An 18,829-nucleotide genomic window follows, 5' to 3' on the forward strand; every position below is an offset into this window, starting at 1 on the left:
ATGAAACCATATTTTTGGCCTGATGCCATGATAGACACTACTGTACAAAAGACGTTTTAATGTTTCTGAAAGACATCTCTTATGCTCACCAAGGCTGCATTTATTTGCTCAAAAATACAGTAAATAGTAATATTGAGAATTTTTTATTTGTTTATTTTTTCTATTTTAAAAGGTAATTTATTCCTCAGACGATAAAGATGAATTTTCAGCATCATTACTCCAGTCTTCAGTGTCACATGATCCTTCAGAAATCATTCTGATATGCTGCTTTGGTGCTCAAGAAACATTTATTATTATTATTAATATTGAAATCAGTTGTGCTACTTAATATTTCCAAAAGGAAAGCGTTATGTTTATTTTATTTCAGAATTCTTTGATAAATAAAGTATTATTTATTTGGAATCGATTTTTTTGTAACAATCTAAAAGTCATTGCCATTCTAAAAATGTCACTTTTGCACAATTTAATGAATCCTTGAGGAGTAAAAAAAAAAATATATAAAAAAACCCCCATCTTGACTCCTTTGAACAGACGTATAAGATCAGCTCTCTTATCTACTTGAATAGGGATTAACCAAAATCTGCAAAATCTGTTGGCTAAGCTTATGATTCAATAGCTTCTTTAGCTAAACCCATTTTTTTTTTATTGGTTAGCTAATATGAATATATTACGTTCTAGAGCAAAAAGATGAGCTGCTGTAAATGACTGGAATTTTAGATGTTCTATAGCTGCCAAACTGATTATGATTTATCCCATTAATTTTTTTGCACATAATCAGTTTCCTCCTCCTTATACCGTCTATGGTCACACAGGCACACACATACGTTAAATTTGCACGTATCGATGTATCTTGCAGATCTCCGGGATCGAACAGCTGTGATCCCTTCAATCCCAGCTCTTCACATCCCCTCAGAAACATGGTCAGATTATCCTGATAAGAGAAAAGACACATATTATGCAATTACAGGCAAAACCTCACAGTTTGTGTGTGTCTGTGTGTGTGTGTGTGTGAGAGAGAGAGAGAGAGAGAGAGAGAGAGAGAGAAAGAAAGAGAGATTCACCCTCAGTAATGTGTGTGTGTGTGTGTGTGTGTGTGTGTGTGTGTGTGTGTGTGTGTGTGTGTGTTAAAACACTGTGGTATCCTCACATATTCTAATTTGTTACACTGTTTATTTAAATTTAAATTATGCTATAATATTTTCTTCTATTATTTTAATGTTTTTATTTTTATTCTATGTATTCCAAGCTATGGCAATATTGTATTATTTACAGGCATGCCAATAAAGCAATTCTGAACTGAATTGAATTGAGAGAGAGAGAGAACAAGCACCAGAAGTTGTGTAAATGTGTGAAATCTTACAAAGTGACACTTACAATAAAGTACCATTGTAATACCAGAATAATTGTTAATTATCTCATTAGGATCTGTATTTATCTGATATCTTGGTATCCCTCTCGGCCAGTTTGGGCCACTGCCCCTAAAAATGTCTGTGCACGTCCCTGAAATGTAAAATAACTGCCACAGACACAGACAGAGACATATTTGTTCTGAGACAGCAGTGCAGAGACTGGCCTGACACAAATAGGCACAAACAAAAGAACACAGACAAACGAATGAGCAAACAAACACACAATAACCGCACTCACCAGTCCTGCAATGGGAGTTGGGAGTCTGTTGATCTTTTTCACAAGGCCTGGTTTGACTGAACTCAGCAACCTAATGAGTCACATAATGAGAGAGAGAGAGAGAGAGAAATAACATTAGAGAACAATAATATGTGGGTTGAATTATACCATCATCAAAATGACTCTTGACACTGCAAAAAAAAAAAAAAGAAGTATTTTTTAGACATCATTATACAGTAGTTTGGACCATAAACCATTTTTTTCTAAATAATTGTTTTAAATTGGATGCTTATGCAAACATCTTTATGTTTATTTTGTATATACACTCGCATATTAATTAATTTGCAGTGTCTGCATTTAGTTAAATAATAAATCAATAAATCAAAATAAATCAATTAAAAAAAAGTAACTACAGAAATGACAACTTCCACTAAAGATTTTAAATGCACATATAAAGTATGCATGTAAAACTCACTCGCAGAGCAGAATGCCGTTCTCCAGTCCACTTCTGAAATCCTTATCACCAAAACTTCTTCCTGTCACTGCCTGTCAAGCAGACAAAGAGCAAAATCATCATCATCAGTGAAAACGTAATGAAAAATGTTTTAATGTAGATGCAAGATATAGTCAAATGAATTGTCCACTGTCACTGTCCTATATATTTAGAGTATAATTAAGGTCTAAATGCTAACTTTAGGGAGGAACAATAGTATCCCAAAGTTTAAATCTTCATGTTTTAATATGTTATGATATTGCCATTTTATTGTGTGTGTGTGCGTGTGTGTGTGTATGTGTTCACACACCCATAGCTCTTTCTAAGTTTAAAAAACTAAATTGTTTTTTACAAAGAACAACAGCTGCTTTTTGCCAGAGAAGCATATCTGGTAATTATTAGGGCAATTCTTGACACATTCTATCTAGATGCACAACGTGTGTTTAGATCGGTCATTGTGTATAAATATGTATGTGTATGAGTGATTATATAAACTGTGTGGAGTATGTGTGCATTTAATGAGCACAAGTAAACTACTAAACTAGATAACCTGTCCTTACTTAGCACATTCACGCACACCAAACATGTGTGTTTAAAAAGAGAGAGAGAAAAAGAACATTAATTTGCTCTATATTGCCAAGAGCCCAAGTACATGACCAAGTAGTTGAGATTAGTAAAGATTATATTATGCAAAGCACATTGGAATGAAGGCAAAAACCTGCAAGCACACACACAATTACCCATAAACCTGTTAGCCCCTAAACCTTTACACAGTTTCTCTCGCAGCAGGAAACAGCTGACCTGTAAATCAGTATGAGGTTACTCATTGTCCATTGTCCTTCAGCTGCTAAGAAGGGAAGCCACAGTGTCACACAGCACTATTAACATGGACACTGTGCTTCTCCTCTGAATTACCCAATATCTGCTAACCTGATGCATCACTCCTCACATTCATTCCTTTCTCTCTCTCTCTTCATTCATTCCAAATGTTCTTATACATTAATATGTTCCATATTAGATCATGACTAAACTGCAGAGTTGATTATGATTTTCATTATGAAGATAATGACATTATGATAGGGTGATAGAGCTGAGGTAATGAGGAGAAACCCAGATTGATGCTATTATTCCTTAATACCATCAGAATCTGCCAAACCTTGTGCTGTTCCTGATGTTGCTCTGCATGCTTTCAAAGTTTATTTTTAGCAGATTCCAAATCATTTCATTCAGATCATAAAGTCGGTATAAAACGGACGCTGCAATTGTCTTTTCTTCCCTATTATGACGTATATCCGAGTGAAACGGCTTCTCGAACAAGATAAAATGTAGGCCGGGACTTCATTCTATCCATCTGGAATTGATTGGATCAATTCTGGATATCTATTGATGTGATCTCATGTGAGAAAAATATGTCATCAAGGAAGAGAAGAGTGGTTGCAAGAGGGAGATGAAGCTGAAGTTTTGATTAAAGATTACGAGGGCACATGAATAAAGACTTTTACTGCAAAAATACTGCAATATTCTGTAAAAATAAGACTTGTTTAGCATAGATAATTTGCTTTGCAAAGAGGCTGTTATTTACGAATAAGGTAAAAAATTATATTAAGCTTAACAGCAACGCTATAGTCTGTGTGGTGTTGCTCATTTCACATGGGAAAGAGGCATTTTTAAAAGAGCCCATTTAATTTAAAAGGTCCGCGAGAGAGTGGAAAAGGGTCACGAAAAAACAAAAATATGCACAAAATGGCACAAAGAATTAATCTAAAAAATTTATTTTAAAAAAGCAAGAAATTACACCAAAATTGTGCAAACTTTTGAGAAGTATTTGTTAATTAGGCTACATTAATATCATAAACATGTCCTTTGTGTTCCTGTAGTTAAATGAAAACCATGTCATCTGATGGTGTTCTGTGAATGATTTGTTGGTTTATTTTTGTAGCTGTTGCTAACTGTGCTAAGGGCTAATGACACTAGCAATGAAATATGGGTCACTGATTTACCCAACAACACACATGCTGTGTCTGAAATTACTCACTCGGTCACTCGTTCACCACCTACATAGCAAATGCCTTATTGCTCACTATAAAGGGAAAGTGAATGAAAATGAGCGACTTCATTCAGACAATGAATAGGGCTCTGAAGCTGTCACACATACTGGGGTCAGTTTGATTTCTTTTTTTTAAATTAATTAAAGGTGCTCAAAGCGATGTTGGGTGACGTCACTTCTTGTTGACGTTCGAAGTATTGTCAAACAAAACGGAGGCTAGCTCGACCCTCCCTCCTCCTCATCCCGTCCCCTCCCCCGATGTAAATTCGGGACTTTTCGCGTTCCTTCTCCTTTCCCCTCTTCTCTGCTATTTGTTCATCGGAACGTCGTCTCTTTGGTCGTGTGTCGGCCATATCAAAATTCAAGAGAATATAATTCTAACGTTAGTCGTTGTCTAGGACATCTCTCCTCTAGCTAACTTCCCTCTTCATGTTTCTCTCTCCTCCACTCCCCACACCCCCCTTCATGTGCAGGCGCACTAACCCCCCAACCCCCACCCACACCCCCACCCCCAAATCATTCTTGTCGGTTACTGGCTGGAACACTGTTTGTTATGTTTCGTGGTCCAGGCTGGGCCAGTTTGTTTTTGTTGCCGTTTGTGGAGCCTGGGCTGTCTACAGAGACCGTGTTTTTTTACAGTGTGTTCAGGGGACAGGCAGCTAGCGGATAGTAAGGAGATGTTTGCTGTATGTGACAAAAAATGTTTCAGCCTAAAAAACGCGTGACATCGCTTAGAGCACCTTTAGATTAATACTTTAATTCAGCAAGGATGCATTACACTTGATCAATTGATCAGTGACAATACAGACATTTATAATGTTACAAAATTCCTGTTTATTTAAACATTCAATGTGTCAGAGTCTTAAAAATATGTTTCAGTTTTCATAAAAACATTAAGCAAAATAACTGAAAACTGACTGCTTAAAACTCAGCTTTGCATCACAGAAATAAATAACATTTTAAAATGTATTAAAACAGAAAACAGTTATAATAATTGTAATAATATTTCACAATATCACTGTTTTTACGGTATTTTTTGATGAAAATAAAAGTAGCCTTGGTGTGTATAAGAGAGTTCTTTCAAAAGCATTACAAAATCTTACCGACCCAGAATGTTTGAACAGTATATACCAAAGTTCACGCAGTTAAAGTGAATTATATAGCGAATTAAATCTTCTCTAAAAATTCAGACAACGCTACAAAACAGAAGTGCAATGGTAGTGCATTATATAGGGAATAAGAAGTGATTCAGGACACAGACACACAAACCAATTTTCACACATGCAGACACCTCACAATCACACACAGATCTTTGAGAAATCCTCTGCAGCTGTCTTTAACTGTCAGAAAGACTCACTCATCTTCTGCCTTATGCCTTTACTCTCTTCATTGCACAAGCACACACACACACACACACACACACACACAGTCTGGTTCGCTATCTTTGTGGGGACTCTCCATAGGCGTAATGGTTTTTATACAGTCCAAACTGTATATTCTCTCCCCTTACACTAACCCGACCCCTAAACCTGCATCACACAAAACTTTCTACATTTTTACATTTTCAAAAAAACTCATTCTGTATGATTTATCAGCTTTTGTACCCATGGGGACCTCAATTTAGGTCCCACAGTGACACAAGTCCCCATGAGTCTGTGTGCATTCAGGTTTAAGTCCCCACCCACACCCACAGGCCTATTTCCTTCATAGGTTATAAAGCTTATGTAGCCCCGCCCCTTTTCAGCTCGTAGCGTTCTGTCTTCTGGTTTGTATTTCCACAGAATGAAGATCTTACAGATTTATGAATGAATTGCTCATTTTCAAATCCTCCCAGGTCTACTGACATTTGTAAGAACATAGGCATTAAACATTTCAATGCTCATCACTTTGGTTAAGTAAATCCACTTCACCACCTAATTAGGCCACTCTTCGACAGCAATGCCACAGAAATATACAGCAAAAACGGTCAAAAAGTTCAAAGACAAAATTCTAAAGAACGGCTATGTGCTTGTTTCTCTGCCTACATGCCGGGAGAGACAGCCGATTGATAGCAACATTTTAGGAAGAACCAAAAAAGCTTCTGGTGGCAGACAAGCAGTTCCGTTACCTTGACGCCAGGCTCGCAAACACACACACACACACACACACACACACACACACACACCTGCGTGTGACAGTCCAGTCAAAATACCCACAGGAACAGCTCCCCTACAGTCCAGTTGTGTAAAAGGCCACATTTCACCATAATGGCCAAGATGCCATACACTAGAGCCAAGAAAACAGTGAGCTGCTCAAGGCAGTGTCCCATTAGCTGACTCAAAGCAATTTGGTTTTGGTAGAGGATATCCGACTTACCACCAATAGTTTTTACTAAGATCCTGCTCTCTATTGTTCATCTGTCACACTCACATATTGCAAAGCCTTATTTTGGTAGCAAGTCAATATAAAACTCCCTGAAATAAGAACAGGAGTAGGCTACCAACATAAACTATTGTACTAAATTAGGACGTAATTCATGGACTAGCTGTGAATGTGTGATTGTGTTTTTGTCCCTTTGTCATTTAAGTGTAGAAAAAAGTTCTAAGTTAAGCACTAAAACTACTAAAAGTAAAATTGAAATACAAAAATTAAAGCTATATAGAAATATTCAATTTAAATAATAAAAGCTCATAACAAAATTAATAAAACAAACTGAAACTAAAACTTAAAAAATAAAAGCCAATTCAAAACATCAATAAATACAATAGAGAGATCCTGTCCACTTACCCAAATTCCTATCCAAATTCTTTAATACCAAAAAAAAATGTAGTGATATCATGATATTGCTATGCTAATCAAAACAGATCTTCCTTTCCAGTTAGCTTAATGCTAAACTTGCAGTCTAAGTTGTTAGCTTGCTAAACAAAGGCTAGCTAACTAACTAAAAAAAGGAAATATAATGTGATATGCAATGCAAATATAATTGTAACATTTGAGCTCCAAAGTAGACGAAGAAGAAGATTGCCAAGAAGTACAAATAACAATAGGATTTATTAAATAAAACGAACTAGAGAAGAACAAACATAAAAGCATATATGACAACAATACCAGACAATGAGGGAGAGGTGGTGAGAAACTTAAATACACAATGGTGATGAAGTAAATGATGAACAGTTGTGATGATTGAGTTAGTGTCCATGGAAACAGATGAGTGGCGGGAAACTAAGACGGAGATTTATAGGGACATGAGAGGGTCAGTATCTCTTACCATTGGAGAAAGAGTAATGGCTAATTCAGATCACATGAGGCGCCTCAGCCTATCGTGTAATGGCAGTGACGTCAGTGCCCACCAATGAAAGTTTTATGACAGTCAGTAACAGTTTACGTTTCTAGTGGATTATTAGCCCGTTGGTCTTGTGAATAAATGTTCTATAATTGGTGTTATATCGCTAGTAAACGTACAGTAGGACTGCATTGTTTGTGGAATGTGCTTTACTGCGGAAAAAAGGGCATATCTCTATTAGCTGCAAAGTAGTCACTGCAGGGTGAATAAAACTACATTTAAGATTACACTAAATCTTAGTTGTAATTTGACACATTTTATTCATTAAAATTATATGTATGTTTTACCCTCATTCATTAAAAAGTGTTATATAATCATTAGGCACACAGCAGTCATAAATAATTATACAAGACTAACCTGGCAGCAATAGAAATAACACTTAATTTTTTATTTTCATTAGGCTTAAGCCCATAGGCTTTTGGATTAACGCTAAAAACAAGCTCTGTGATCAACAAAAGTTTATTATACTTGCACGTCCATCAAGATAATTGTCACAGATGAACACAACTTTTATGAATTTTGAAGCCTAATTGCAGTCGCCAGGAGTAAAAAGCAAAACATAGGCTATAAACGAACTACACCACGGTCCCACAAATTCAACGTCACCATCACTAAGCTTCCGACAACTCTTTCAGTTTTTATCTAAAAACATTTTCCCAGAACTAAAAAAAAAAAAAAAAAAAAAAACTTTCCCAGAACTATTGAGTTAAAATAGTTTATAAGAGCACAATTATAAGCATAATGAGGCTGTAAAAGCGGACTGAGCTTACATGTATTGTTCGGTGTGGCGACGTTTAATCTCCTCGACAGCTTCTGTAGTCCAATTTAGCCACTTGTTAGCAACCGCCTTTTTCAAGACGTTGCAGCTTAAAAAAAATCTCGAGTGGGGTAATATTGATGTATTTTATATCGTAGAATAAAACGTGAAAGTGTCTTGAGCTTGTGTTCACCACAGACCTTATTTCAGCCATTTAACCAAAACCCCATTCAAAGAAACCACTGACTTCAGGACGATGGAACTGGAAGAGCTAAAATGCTAACTCGCTTTCGCGTTTTGGCCTACAAACTGATACTATGGTAATGCCGTAAATGAGTCCTACCTGTTGCGACATTCCCTCTCTGCCTTCTCTTATAAAATAACCTTTTTATCATAGTAAAATCTACATGTCGTTCCCAACAAAAGTATTAGTGGGCAGGCAGTTGATTCATTAAATGATAAGCTATTTCCTCACAAAAGCGGTTTATTTAGTGCTGTGAAGCCCCATACCTTTCTCCATTGACATCCATTCAAAAAAAAAAAAAAAACAGCCTCTGGTCTCCTTCCCTATGTACTGCCACAGCCGAGCGTTAGCATTAGCCGTTACGCTTTTTTGGCTAAAGGTTGCAGGCTTGCCTTCTAGTGGCTTTGACTAAGACACAGGAAACTAACAGTGAACAAATTAAAATTCCATGAAAATGAAACTAACACAACATTATTGTGACATTAATGTGATATGCAATATGTAATTTAACGGACATTTATTAACATGATTAAGAGACTAATACCCATAGAAAGTTTGCTTGAGAATCTGCTCCATGACATCATCATTAAGGCCCAACACAGACCAAAATAGCAGTGTACAGGCTTAGGTATAATCACCTAAGCAACAGCCTCAGCAGCAGAAAGCAGGGCTACTCTCTCTCTCACTGAGGCAGAAACAGACAAGGGATGATGTCTCTCAGGATATACGGTCTTAAAATACATCTGAAAATAGGCCACCTGACTAGGGCTGTTTGAAATAGACAACTCCAACTCATCCGTCCAGACAAAGACACACACAGGATTAACAAGCACTCTCTCTCTCGCCACTACTCTGGCAAAATTAAAAGCTGTAAAAGAACAAGGGATAATACGTGGGCAAAAGCGGATTTTAAAATGTTATGCTCTTCTATCCATTTGCTCGTTGGAATCTGACCCTCACAAGAATTTGCGAGTGAAAATTACTGTTTGCCAATGTGTAAAAGTACTGATCAAAACTTAAATGTAAAACTATCAGAATAAAAACACCAATAACTAAATATGCAGATTACCTTTCACACTGCAATTGGCAGCTTGTTATTGCTTTCCATCAATTGCTGTATGAAACTTAGTACTGCTTGTGTGGCGGTCAAAAATTGTAATTATTATTTCAATGAAATTAATGTACTAGTCTATTTTAGTATGATAAAAAAGTTATATAGGTTTAAGTTTATTATTATGAAAAATGCATAAACATACTATTTTTTAATTTTATATGAAATATTTATTTTTCAAAACATGTTTTACTGTAAAATTGTGAGAAAATCAAAGCCATGAATCTAAACATATCTCAAAGATTTTGCGTTAGTAAGATTTTGTTTGGGCGCAGTACCAAATGTTTCCACTAGGTGAAATTCGTCTGTTATTTATTTCCAACATGGTCATTTTTGACCGCGAACAATACAAGTGTGCCCATTTTTTTCAGGACCATTTAACTTTTTTGAAACGTCCATAATATTTGTGTGTGTGTTCACATAGCAAGTGCCAAAACCTTTACCAAGGCTCGTACCATTCCGACAAACAAAATGTAAAATCTAAAAAACAAAATGCTCAAAAACGACTGAACAGCACCTGGGTCATGAATACATTACACAGTAATCTTCTGTGCATCTCCATTAAGTCAGTTAATTTGTAGTCATAAAAAATATTTATCAGCTATACTAGAGTTAGTTAATTCACCATCTTATTAACACACAGTTAACAACACCTTTTTCAACTTTTTTTCAGCCAATAAGCTTCTGCTACTGGGTGAATGTCACAAAATGTAATTAATTTTCATGAGCAGGGTTAACTGAAAATATTAAACTGTTTCACAAACATTTTGTAATGTTGTTACTAGAAATATATCAAGAATTAATGTCGTTATATGTTATATATATATATATATATATATATATATATATATATATATATATATATCTTGCCATGAATAAAATAAAATAAAAATTTTTAAAATTTGACTTTGCAAAAGGACAAAAATGAGTGCTACTAAAGAAAAATGTAAGCGTTGATCTCTGCATAGAGAGAAGGACACATAAAAAGGGAACTAGAAGTGTGTTAGACAAGGTTGCCAGTGTCAGGACAAGCATTTACACAAGGATGTACACACAAACACACACACACACAAGTATTGAAAAGAACTGAACAGCTGTAGGTAGCCTATATTTAAATGGACAGAATGTGGGTGACTGGAGCATTTTAAAATAACCAAGCAAATGACATGTGTATGTGGGACAGGGGCAGAGGCACCTAACACCCACAGATCAGCACAATGCTATAATGTGAATAAGAGAAAATACATTTGCTTCACATTAATTCCATGAACGTATTATGTTCTATAAGACAAAAGTATGTGTTGGGACCGTTTAGTCAGAATAAATGTTTTCTATCATCGATCCCACAACCACATGGCAACCATCGTTTCTACCAAAATACCACAGATACTGCAATTATTGTTACAAGGTCTACAGAAAAACATTACGTTCATTTAGCTGTGTTAAAACCTTCCAGAATACTTTTTCAATGACAGTTGTTGTGAATACCAGGTTACCACAGTTTTATTGTAGGAGCAATAACTGTAGCAACCATGGTATTTTTGGCAGAGAATATGGTTAGCTGAGTGCATTTTTGTAAGGGTAAAAGGAAACCGTTCAAAACATCACGTTAAGCAATATTTCATTTCAGTGCAAGCTGGATGTATTATCAGTTTTAACATTTTTTTAAATACCTACTATCAGTGTTCATGTTTTAATTAAAATGTTACATTTTAAATCTGTGAAAGAACAACAGCGGTTCCTTTAAGAATGTATTTCATGATACAGAGTAAAGAAATTATTTCAGTACAGTTTCAGTAAAGACAAAATATCTTATTTGGGTTGTGGGCCAAAAAAAGTTTAATAACTCCTGATTTATAGCAGCTACCGGCAGAAACTCTATTTTCAGTGTAAGATATTTTCCACCGCTCTACCTTATTCTCAGAGTATCTTTCCCTCAGATCCTAGATGTGTGTGTGTGCACATGTTTTTCAATTCAGCCAATCTCTCACTGTTTGTGAGTTCATTCACATGTTAATAATCACTCTGCTAATCGGTTGCTTAGACACTATGCGATAACTCCACCTCAGTCAAGACTTGCTGAAGTGCTTGAAAATGCACATCAATATACACACATTTCTTTCATTAGACTCGTTCCTCTCTGGAGGACTGAAGGGTTTTGATTCATTTCTCTATTAATCCATCTCAATGCAGTTTTGTTGTTGAGTCGTAATGTAGACATAGGGTTCTGGGGATGGGAATGGGGAGTGCTTTAAAATGAAAATATATATATACATACTGTATATACTGTGTGTGTGTGTGTGTGTGTCTGTGTGTCTGTATGTATGTGTATGTATGCATGTATGCATGTATGCATGTATGTATGTATATATATATATATATATATACCGGTATTTTTATCAAGCTCGTATATTTAAGTTCAGTAATTTCACTTAAATGACAATTAATAGGTAATTTTCATTGCCATTTAAGTGAAATTACTGAACTTAAATATACAAGCTTGATAAAAATGATCCTTCTAGAAGAAAATTTCAGTCTCACTTAGAGGCTTTTGCATCTGAACTATGTGTGTATATGTATATGTGTGTGTGTGTGTGTGTGTGTGTGTGTATATATACATACATACACACACACACACACACACACACACACACACACACAGTATATACAGTGAGGAAAATAAGTATTTGAACACCCTGCTATTTTGCAAGTTCTCCCACTTGGAAATCATGGAGGGGTCTGAAATTGTCATCGTAGGTGCATGTCCACTGTGAGAGACATAATCTAAAAAAAAAAATCCAGAAATCACAATATATGATTTTTTAACTATTTATTTGTATGATACAGCTGCAAATAAGTATTTGAACACCTGTCTATCAGCTAGAATTCTGACCCTCAAAGACCTGTTAGTCTGCCTTTCAAATGTCCACCTCCACTCCATTTATTATCCTAAATTAGATGCACCTGTTTGAGGTCGTTAGCTGCATAAAGACACCTGTCCACCCCATACAATCAGTAAGAATCCAACTACTAACATGGCCAAGACCAAAGAGCTGTCCAAAGACACTAGAGACAAAATTGTACACCTCCACAAGGCTGGAAAGGGCTACGGGGAAATTGCCAAGCAGCTTGGTGAAAAAAGGTCCACTGTTGGAGCAATCATTAGAAAATGGAAGAAGCTAAACATGACTGTCAATCTCCCTCGGACTGGGACTCCATGCAAGATCTCACCTCGTGGGGTCTCAATGATCCTAAGAAAGGTGAGAAATCAGCCCAGAACTACACGGGAGGAGCTGGTCAATGACCTGAAAAGAGCTGGGACCACCGTTTCCAAGGTTACTGTTGGTAATACACTAAGACGTCATGGTTTGAAATCATGCATGGCACGGAAGGTTCCCCTGCTTAAACCAGCACATGTCAAGGCCCGTCTTAAGTTTGCCAATGACCATTTGGATGATCCAGAGGAGTCATGGGAGAAAGTCATGTGGTCAGATGAGACCAAAATAGAACTTTTTGGTCATAATTCCACTAAACGTGTTTGGAGGAAGAATGATGAGTACCATCCCAAGAACACCATCCCTACTGTGAAGCATGGGGGTGGTAGCATCATGCTTTGGGGGTGTTTTTCTGCACATGGGACAGGGCGACTGCACTGTATTAAGGAGAGGATGACCGGGGCCATGTATTGCGAGATTTTGGGGAACAACCTCCTTCCCTCAGTTAGAGCATTGAAGATGGGTCGAGGCTGGGTCTTTCAACATGACAATGACCCGAAGCACACAGCCAGGATAACCAAGGAGTGGCTCTGTAAGAAGCATATCAAGGTTCTGGCGTGGCCTAGCCAGTCTCCAGACCTAAACCCAATAGAGAATCTTTGGAGGGAGCTCAAACTCCGTGTTTCTCAGTGACAGCCCAGAAACCTGACTGATCTAGAGAAGATCTGTGTGGAGGAGTGGGCCAAAATCCCTCCTGCAGTGTGTGCAAACCTGGTGAAAAACTACAGGAAACATTTGACCTCTGTAATTGCAAACAAAGGCTACTGTACCAAATATTAACATTGATTTTCTCAGGTGTTAAAATACTTATTTGCAGCTGTATCATACAAATAAATAGTTAAAAAATCATACATTGTGATTTCTGGATTTTTTTTTTTAGATTATGTCTCTCACAGTGGACATGCACCTATGATGACAATTTCAGACCCCTCCATGATTTCTAAGTGGGAGAACTTGCAAAATAGCAGGGTGTTCAAATACTTATTTTCCTCACTGTACATATACACAGTATCTACATATACACAGTATACAGTATGTATGTGTATATACACATATATATATATATATATATATATATATATATATATATGAAGAGTTCAGATGCAAAAGCCTCTAAATGCCATCTGATATTTTCTTCTAGAATGATAATTTTTATCAAGTTTGTATGTTTATGATCAGTTATTTCACTTTAATGGCAATGGAAATTACCTATTAATTGTCATTAAAGTGAAATTAATGAACCTAAATATACGAGCTTGATAAAAATGCTCATTTTAGAAGAAAATTTGAGATGGCACTTAGAGGCTTTTGCATCTGAAGTCTTCATATATATACATATATAAACAAAAATAGTGATATTATTCTACAAGGACCTATAAGTGCAATAATATTGCATATTTTTCTGTCATAAAGATGAATTTGACAGTAAAACATAACTTTACACCGGGATGCGGATATACATTTACTGACATTGAACAAAACATTTGTAAAATGATTTTTTATACAGCTGGGAGAAAAATATTCTGATAGTGGGACTGAGTTTTCCTTTCATAAACTCTTGCATACAAAAGCCATAAATACAGTTTGTGTTATTACTGTAAGTGTGTGGATTAAAAAGCCTTATGTCTGCACATGGCACAGCTTTCTCCTGTTGTACTTGTTTACAATGTTTAATCTTGTTAAAGCAATTTCGAGTTTGCGCTGAGGCCTGAAATAAAGAATTCTGTGTTGAATTCAATTGGACCATGCAGTGCATTACTCTGATTCACACAGCGTTGATCAATCTGGTAAACAAACCCACTTTGTGATATTACAGTGTCTTGTGCCAAACAGTCCAGGAAGCCCAGTTTTGCTTTGTTTGGCATTAGTATTTCCCATATAGTAACTAAATATATAACTAAAAATGTCATATCATAAAGAAAAATGGCTGGACCAATACAACTGCTAACAAAATGTAGCCACACCAGCAGAAAAAAAACAAGTTCGCATGCAACATTTTTGAGGTCACAAGCCAAAACTACCACACACATACTATACTCACACACAAATGCAGACATGCACTGTCTGTGGCTGAAATCAGAATAGCATACATACTATTTCTTCCCTATCTTTATATATCTCTTCTCCTCTCCTATATAGCGCAGCAGTGAATTATGGGAGTTATGCTAAATGTTCCATGGACTCTTGCAGATTATTCCTCGACCAGGAAGCTTTTTCCAAGATGAGTAAAATCAGCGTTATATAACACTGCGTTTGAACGATTGCAAAATACATGAGGATTGTGTTTGCTCTTAAGGGTGGGTGGTGGAGCTGGAGAGCTTTTGATGCTGGAAAGAATTGAATTTTTTTACATAAGCTAGAAGACTCATTACACAACATGAACATTGTGTTGGAGTTGAGATAGAAGACAAGAGCAAGAGCATTTTGTCTTCGTCAAAAGCTAATCAGAGACCAGTACGAACAAGAAACAGTCCTGGTAAGGTACCGTAACACAAGTGTCACTACACTAAAATGCGTGTAAATGCATCAAAAAGTTAGAGTCATCATGTCGTTAGAGTCAGTGTTTCTTGCACACAACATGAACACACAGCGCAAGCTATGATGTCAAATTCAAAAAAATAATTTCTTTTTAATGAGCCACAAAGATTCATGAAACAGACGGTTTATAATTGAATGGATATCTAAATGAATCGATGTCAAACTGAAATCGAATCGCGAGCATATGAATCAAATCATGAAGTTTGTGTCAATAACCCAGCCCCCCTCCCTAATTCTCACTCCAAGCTGAACTCAAAAGTTGGCAACCCTGATTTTACACACAAACATTTGGACTGAAGGTCATTTGGCTTATAGTGTCTCTTAGTGTGGTGATCCTGAATACTTGAAAGCAAACCATAGCCAATGGAATAATGGAGAGCTCATATTTAGTCTGTGATTTCAGTCCCTGTGTTCCTGAGAGGACTGTATTACATGAATGTGAATAGTGTAGACAGCCTGTGTCTGTCTCCCAAATCTCTCTCACGGTGTAAGCCGTATCATTTAATCCGCATGTCTGTGTGTGTGTGACTGCACAGCTGTGACAGCTGGCTTTATGAAGTCATATGACAGAGCCATCTGTACTCAAATGCAGAAGCTCTTTCACTCACACACACTTGACCTCATACTCTTGATCTGCCAGAAAGATGCACTCAAAGTTGACCAAAAGTTGACAAGAGTTGCGGACTATACCGTATGGTCTCCATGGTGACTCTATGACAGTGGCGGTCAAATGGTAGGATGGAAAGAAACAGGCAGAGAAAGAGAGAAGTGCTCTGAAACTTGAGAGTCAATGGGAGAGGAACTCTATGGCACTTGAAATATGATAGGCCAAGGCAGAGAAGGACTTTCTGTAATGTGATGTGGTTGCTGCTGTCCGTCTCTAGCCACTGACAGGTGCACTGGGAGGGTTTCCTCATACAATTTCCGTACAGTGTCACATGGCCCATCCAGCACACGCCTATGAGCCCTATGAGAGGTTTTGAGGTCTCCTGCGGGACATACAATACTCTGTCTGAAAACAATCCTTACATACAGATAAGAAGTGGCAGACCGATATATGGGTAGATCAATTAAGCTGCTGATTTTTTGGCAAATTATTATAAATTACTTAATAATAATAATAAACAATTATGGAAAACGTTTAGCCACCAAATCAAAGTCATGTGGTACAACCAACCTAAAAAAAAACAAAAAAAAAAAACCCAGGAAATTATGTCATTGAGAGGAACACACTGAAAAAAACTCTTGACTGTTTGTCATGGTCATAACGTTTTTTATTTATTTATAAATCAGATCTTTTAACCATTTTATGGCATGGCCAGATTAGAACAGGCTGTGAACCTATTGAATTATTCATTCATGAATAGAAAAATAATTTTAATAACAACACTTTCAGTTTGAAAATAATCAATAATAATTCAATTACTTTTATACACATTTGAAGGAATACATACATAATATATTACAAATATATAATAATTCAATTCACTTTTATTACTTGTTACACTGTACAACATTAGAGCTTAATTAAATAATACAAAGATTACATTTCTAAGAACTTGGAAAATGCATTTTAAACTTACATTTTACAATATTTAATTAATGTCTTACTGATCATCAATGTTTTTGAGCAAATATTGCGCAAAATAAGGGTTTGCTTGATTTCAGCCATTTTTGTCACGTTATGCAGCTTATATATCAATATTATATTGTCCATCGTCCAACATGCTTTCTAAATATTGACATCGACCATCAAGAACCCAATCTCAGTTGACCAATAAATAGAGGCTTACTCTATGAATGTGCCTCAAGCATGTCTGAATATTTGTACCGCAGTCTGCTGTTCATGTTTCAGTCTGCCATATGCTTGGGTCAGTAATTTTCTAGCTCTTTCAGTGACTCACTGAGGAAAGAGCATTTTTAGCAGGAGACAGAAGCATGTCTCTCTCTGTGCCAATTTAGTTAAAACTATTTGCGAGCAGCAGGGTGCTAGGCTATTTCAGCCTGTCTATTTATACTGATCGGCCTAAAACGTGTGACTGACATAGGCCTACCAGTGAAACACATGAACAAAAAAGACGGATTAATCGACACATAGCTAGCAAAGCAGACCGAAAAAAGTGTGAACGGGTTATGGCATGGTATACAGACCACTTTTAGTGGGATTTGTGAAATGTAATCACACACACCTAACAAAAACACACATATTCCAATATCATAAGGAAATACTGATGGTCCCAATTTATCTGCAAAAAAAATAAACGGGGGCCGCAAGAAAGAAAAATTTAGAGAATAAATAGGTATTAAAAATAAGAATAAAAAACAAACATTTTATTAAAATAATTACATAATACATCCAACAATACAGTAGTATAATGATATAACGTAACCTAAAAAAACGAAATATTTCCAGAATAATATTTTATACATATTTACATAATTTAGACATTTATAGGCTATTTAATATAATATAAATATTTATAATAATTGTTCACAGTATAAATAGGGTCTTTATACAAGAAATGATATAGATTCCTTTACAATTTTAGGAAGGGGGGTCCCACACATGAGGTGAGGATGATCATATTTGGAGGTCAATCTAAAAAGACTGAAAACCCCTGATCTAATGCACACGACTCAAAACTCAAATCTAGATCAGTGACGTGAGGATGCTCCCTATCCAATCCTCGACCCCTAAAATAGGTCATAATATTAATACCAAGACCTACATCTAAAACCTTTAACATCTCTGGGGATGAAGCAGTTCTGCATTCACATGTTACACTTGACAGTTAATCAGGTCAAATAAAACGAAGGCCACGACGTAAAAAGTGTATATGCCACAAATGCTCCGTAAACAAACTGTTTAATTGAGCCTGTGCGCTGCCATGACGACTGCGCTTGCTTAGAAAAGGGGCGTGGTCTGTAGAGGACAAGGGGGGCGTGTCTTTAGCTTCCACAACAACTGGAATCGCTTAGCGAGAGGGGGCGTGTCAGCTCGCAGAATATGAGTGTCAGTGTATCCTTCTGTTTCTGCACATCTTTAAAATGAGTCCCGTTTTGTTTGGAAAAGTGTCAATTCATGGATAGGTGACCTACAGTATAAAATCTGGCAACAAATTTAAACAGGCTGATGGTTGTCATGTGAGTGAAAAATTCGGTGAGCCATCAAAGCCTCGCTAGTCCGATTACAGCACCCGAATCCCGCGCACATGATCCCCGTGCTGTTGGGCTCCAATGCCCGCTGCTGTAACCAAACACGATACACACGCTCGCGCGCTCACAACAGGTAACGGTGCAATATTTATAAGCTGTTCAGAGCGTAATGTAACCTCTTTATATGAGTGTCGAAGCAAATATTAAAATGATGCGAAAGAAATGTTTACTCTTACTTCTGTGCGCATATATGTGCAGCA

The 18,829-nt window shown here is 36.6% G+C and overlaps 1 protein-coding gene across 7 annotated transcripts in view; it reads right to left on the reverse strand.

The window, feature by feature from the left end:
* Positions 1 to 18,829, reverse strand: part of limch1a (LIM and calponin homology domains 1a) — a 55,724-nt gene that overhangs the window by 36,420 nt on the left and 475 nt on the right. For all 7 annotated transcript variants that reach the window (XM_084107237.1, XM_084107236.1, XM_084107235.1 and 4 more), the window contains exons 2-4: positions 2,102 to 2,172; positions 1,648 to 1,717; positions 825 to 931 (exon numbers count right to left, since the gene is read on the reverse strand). In XM_084107237.1, the coding sequence (XP_083963363.1) occupies positions 825 to 931; positions 1,648 to 1,717; positions 2,102 to 2,172 (248 nt within the window). The remainder of the gene's footprint in view (positions 1 to 824; positions 932 to 1,647; positions 1,718 to 2,101; positions 2,173 to 18,829) is intronic.

Source organism: Abramis brama (genome assembly GCF_963993115.1).
Source record: "Abramis brama genome assembly, chromosome: 2".
In the NCBI taxonomy this organism is placed as follows: domain Eukaryota; kingdom Metazoa; phylum Chordata; class Actinopteri; order Cypriniformes; family Leuciscidae; genus Abramis; species Abramis brama.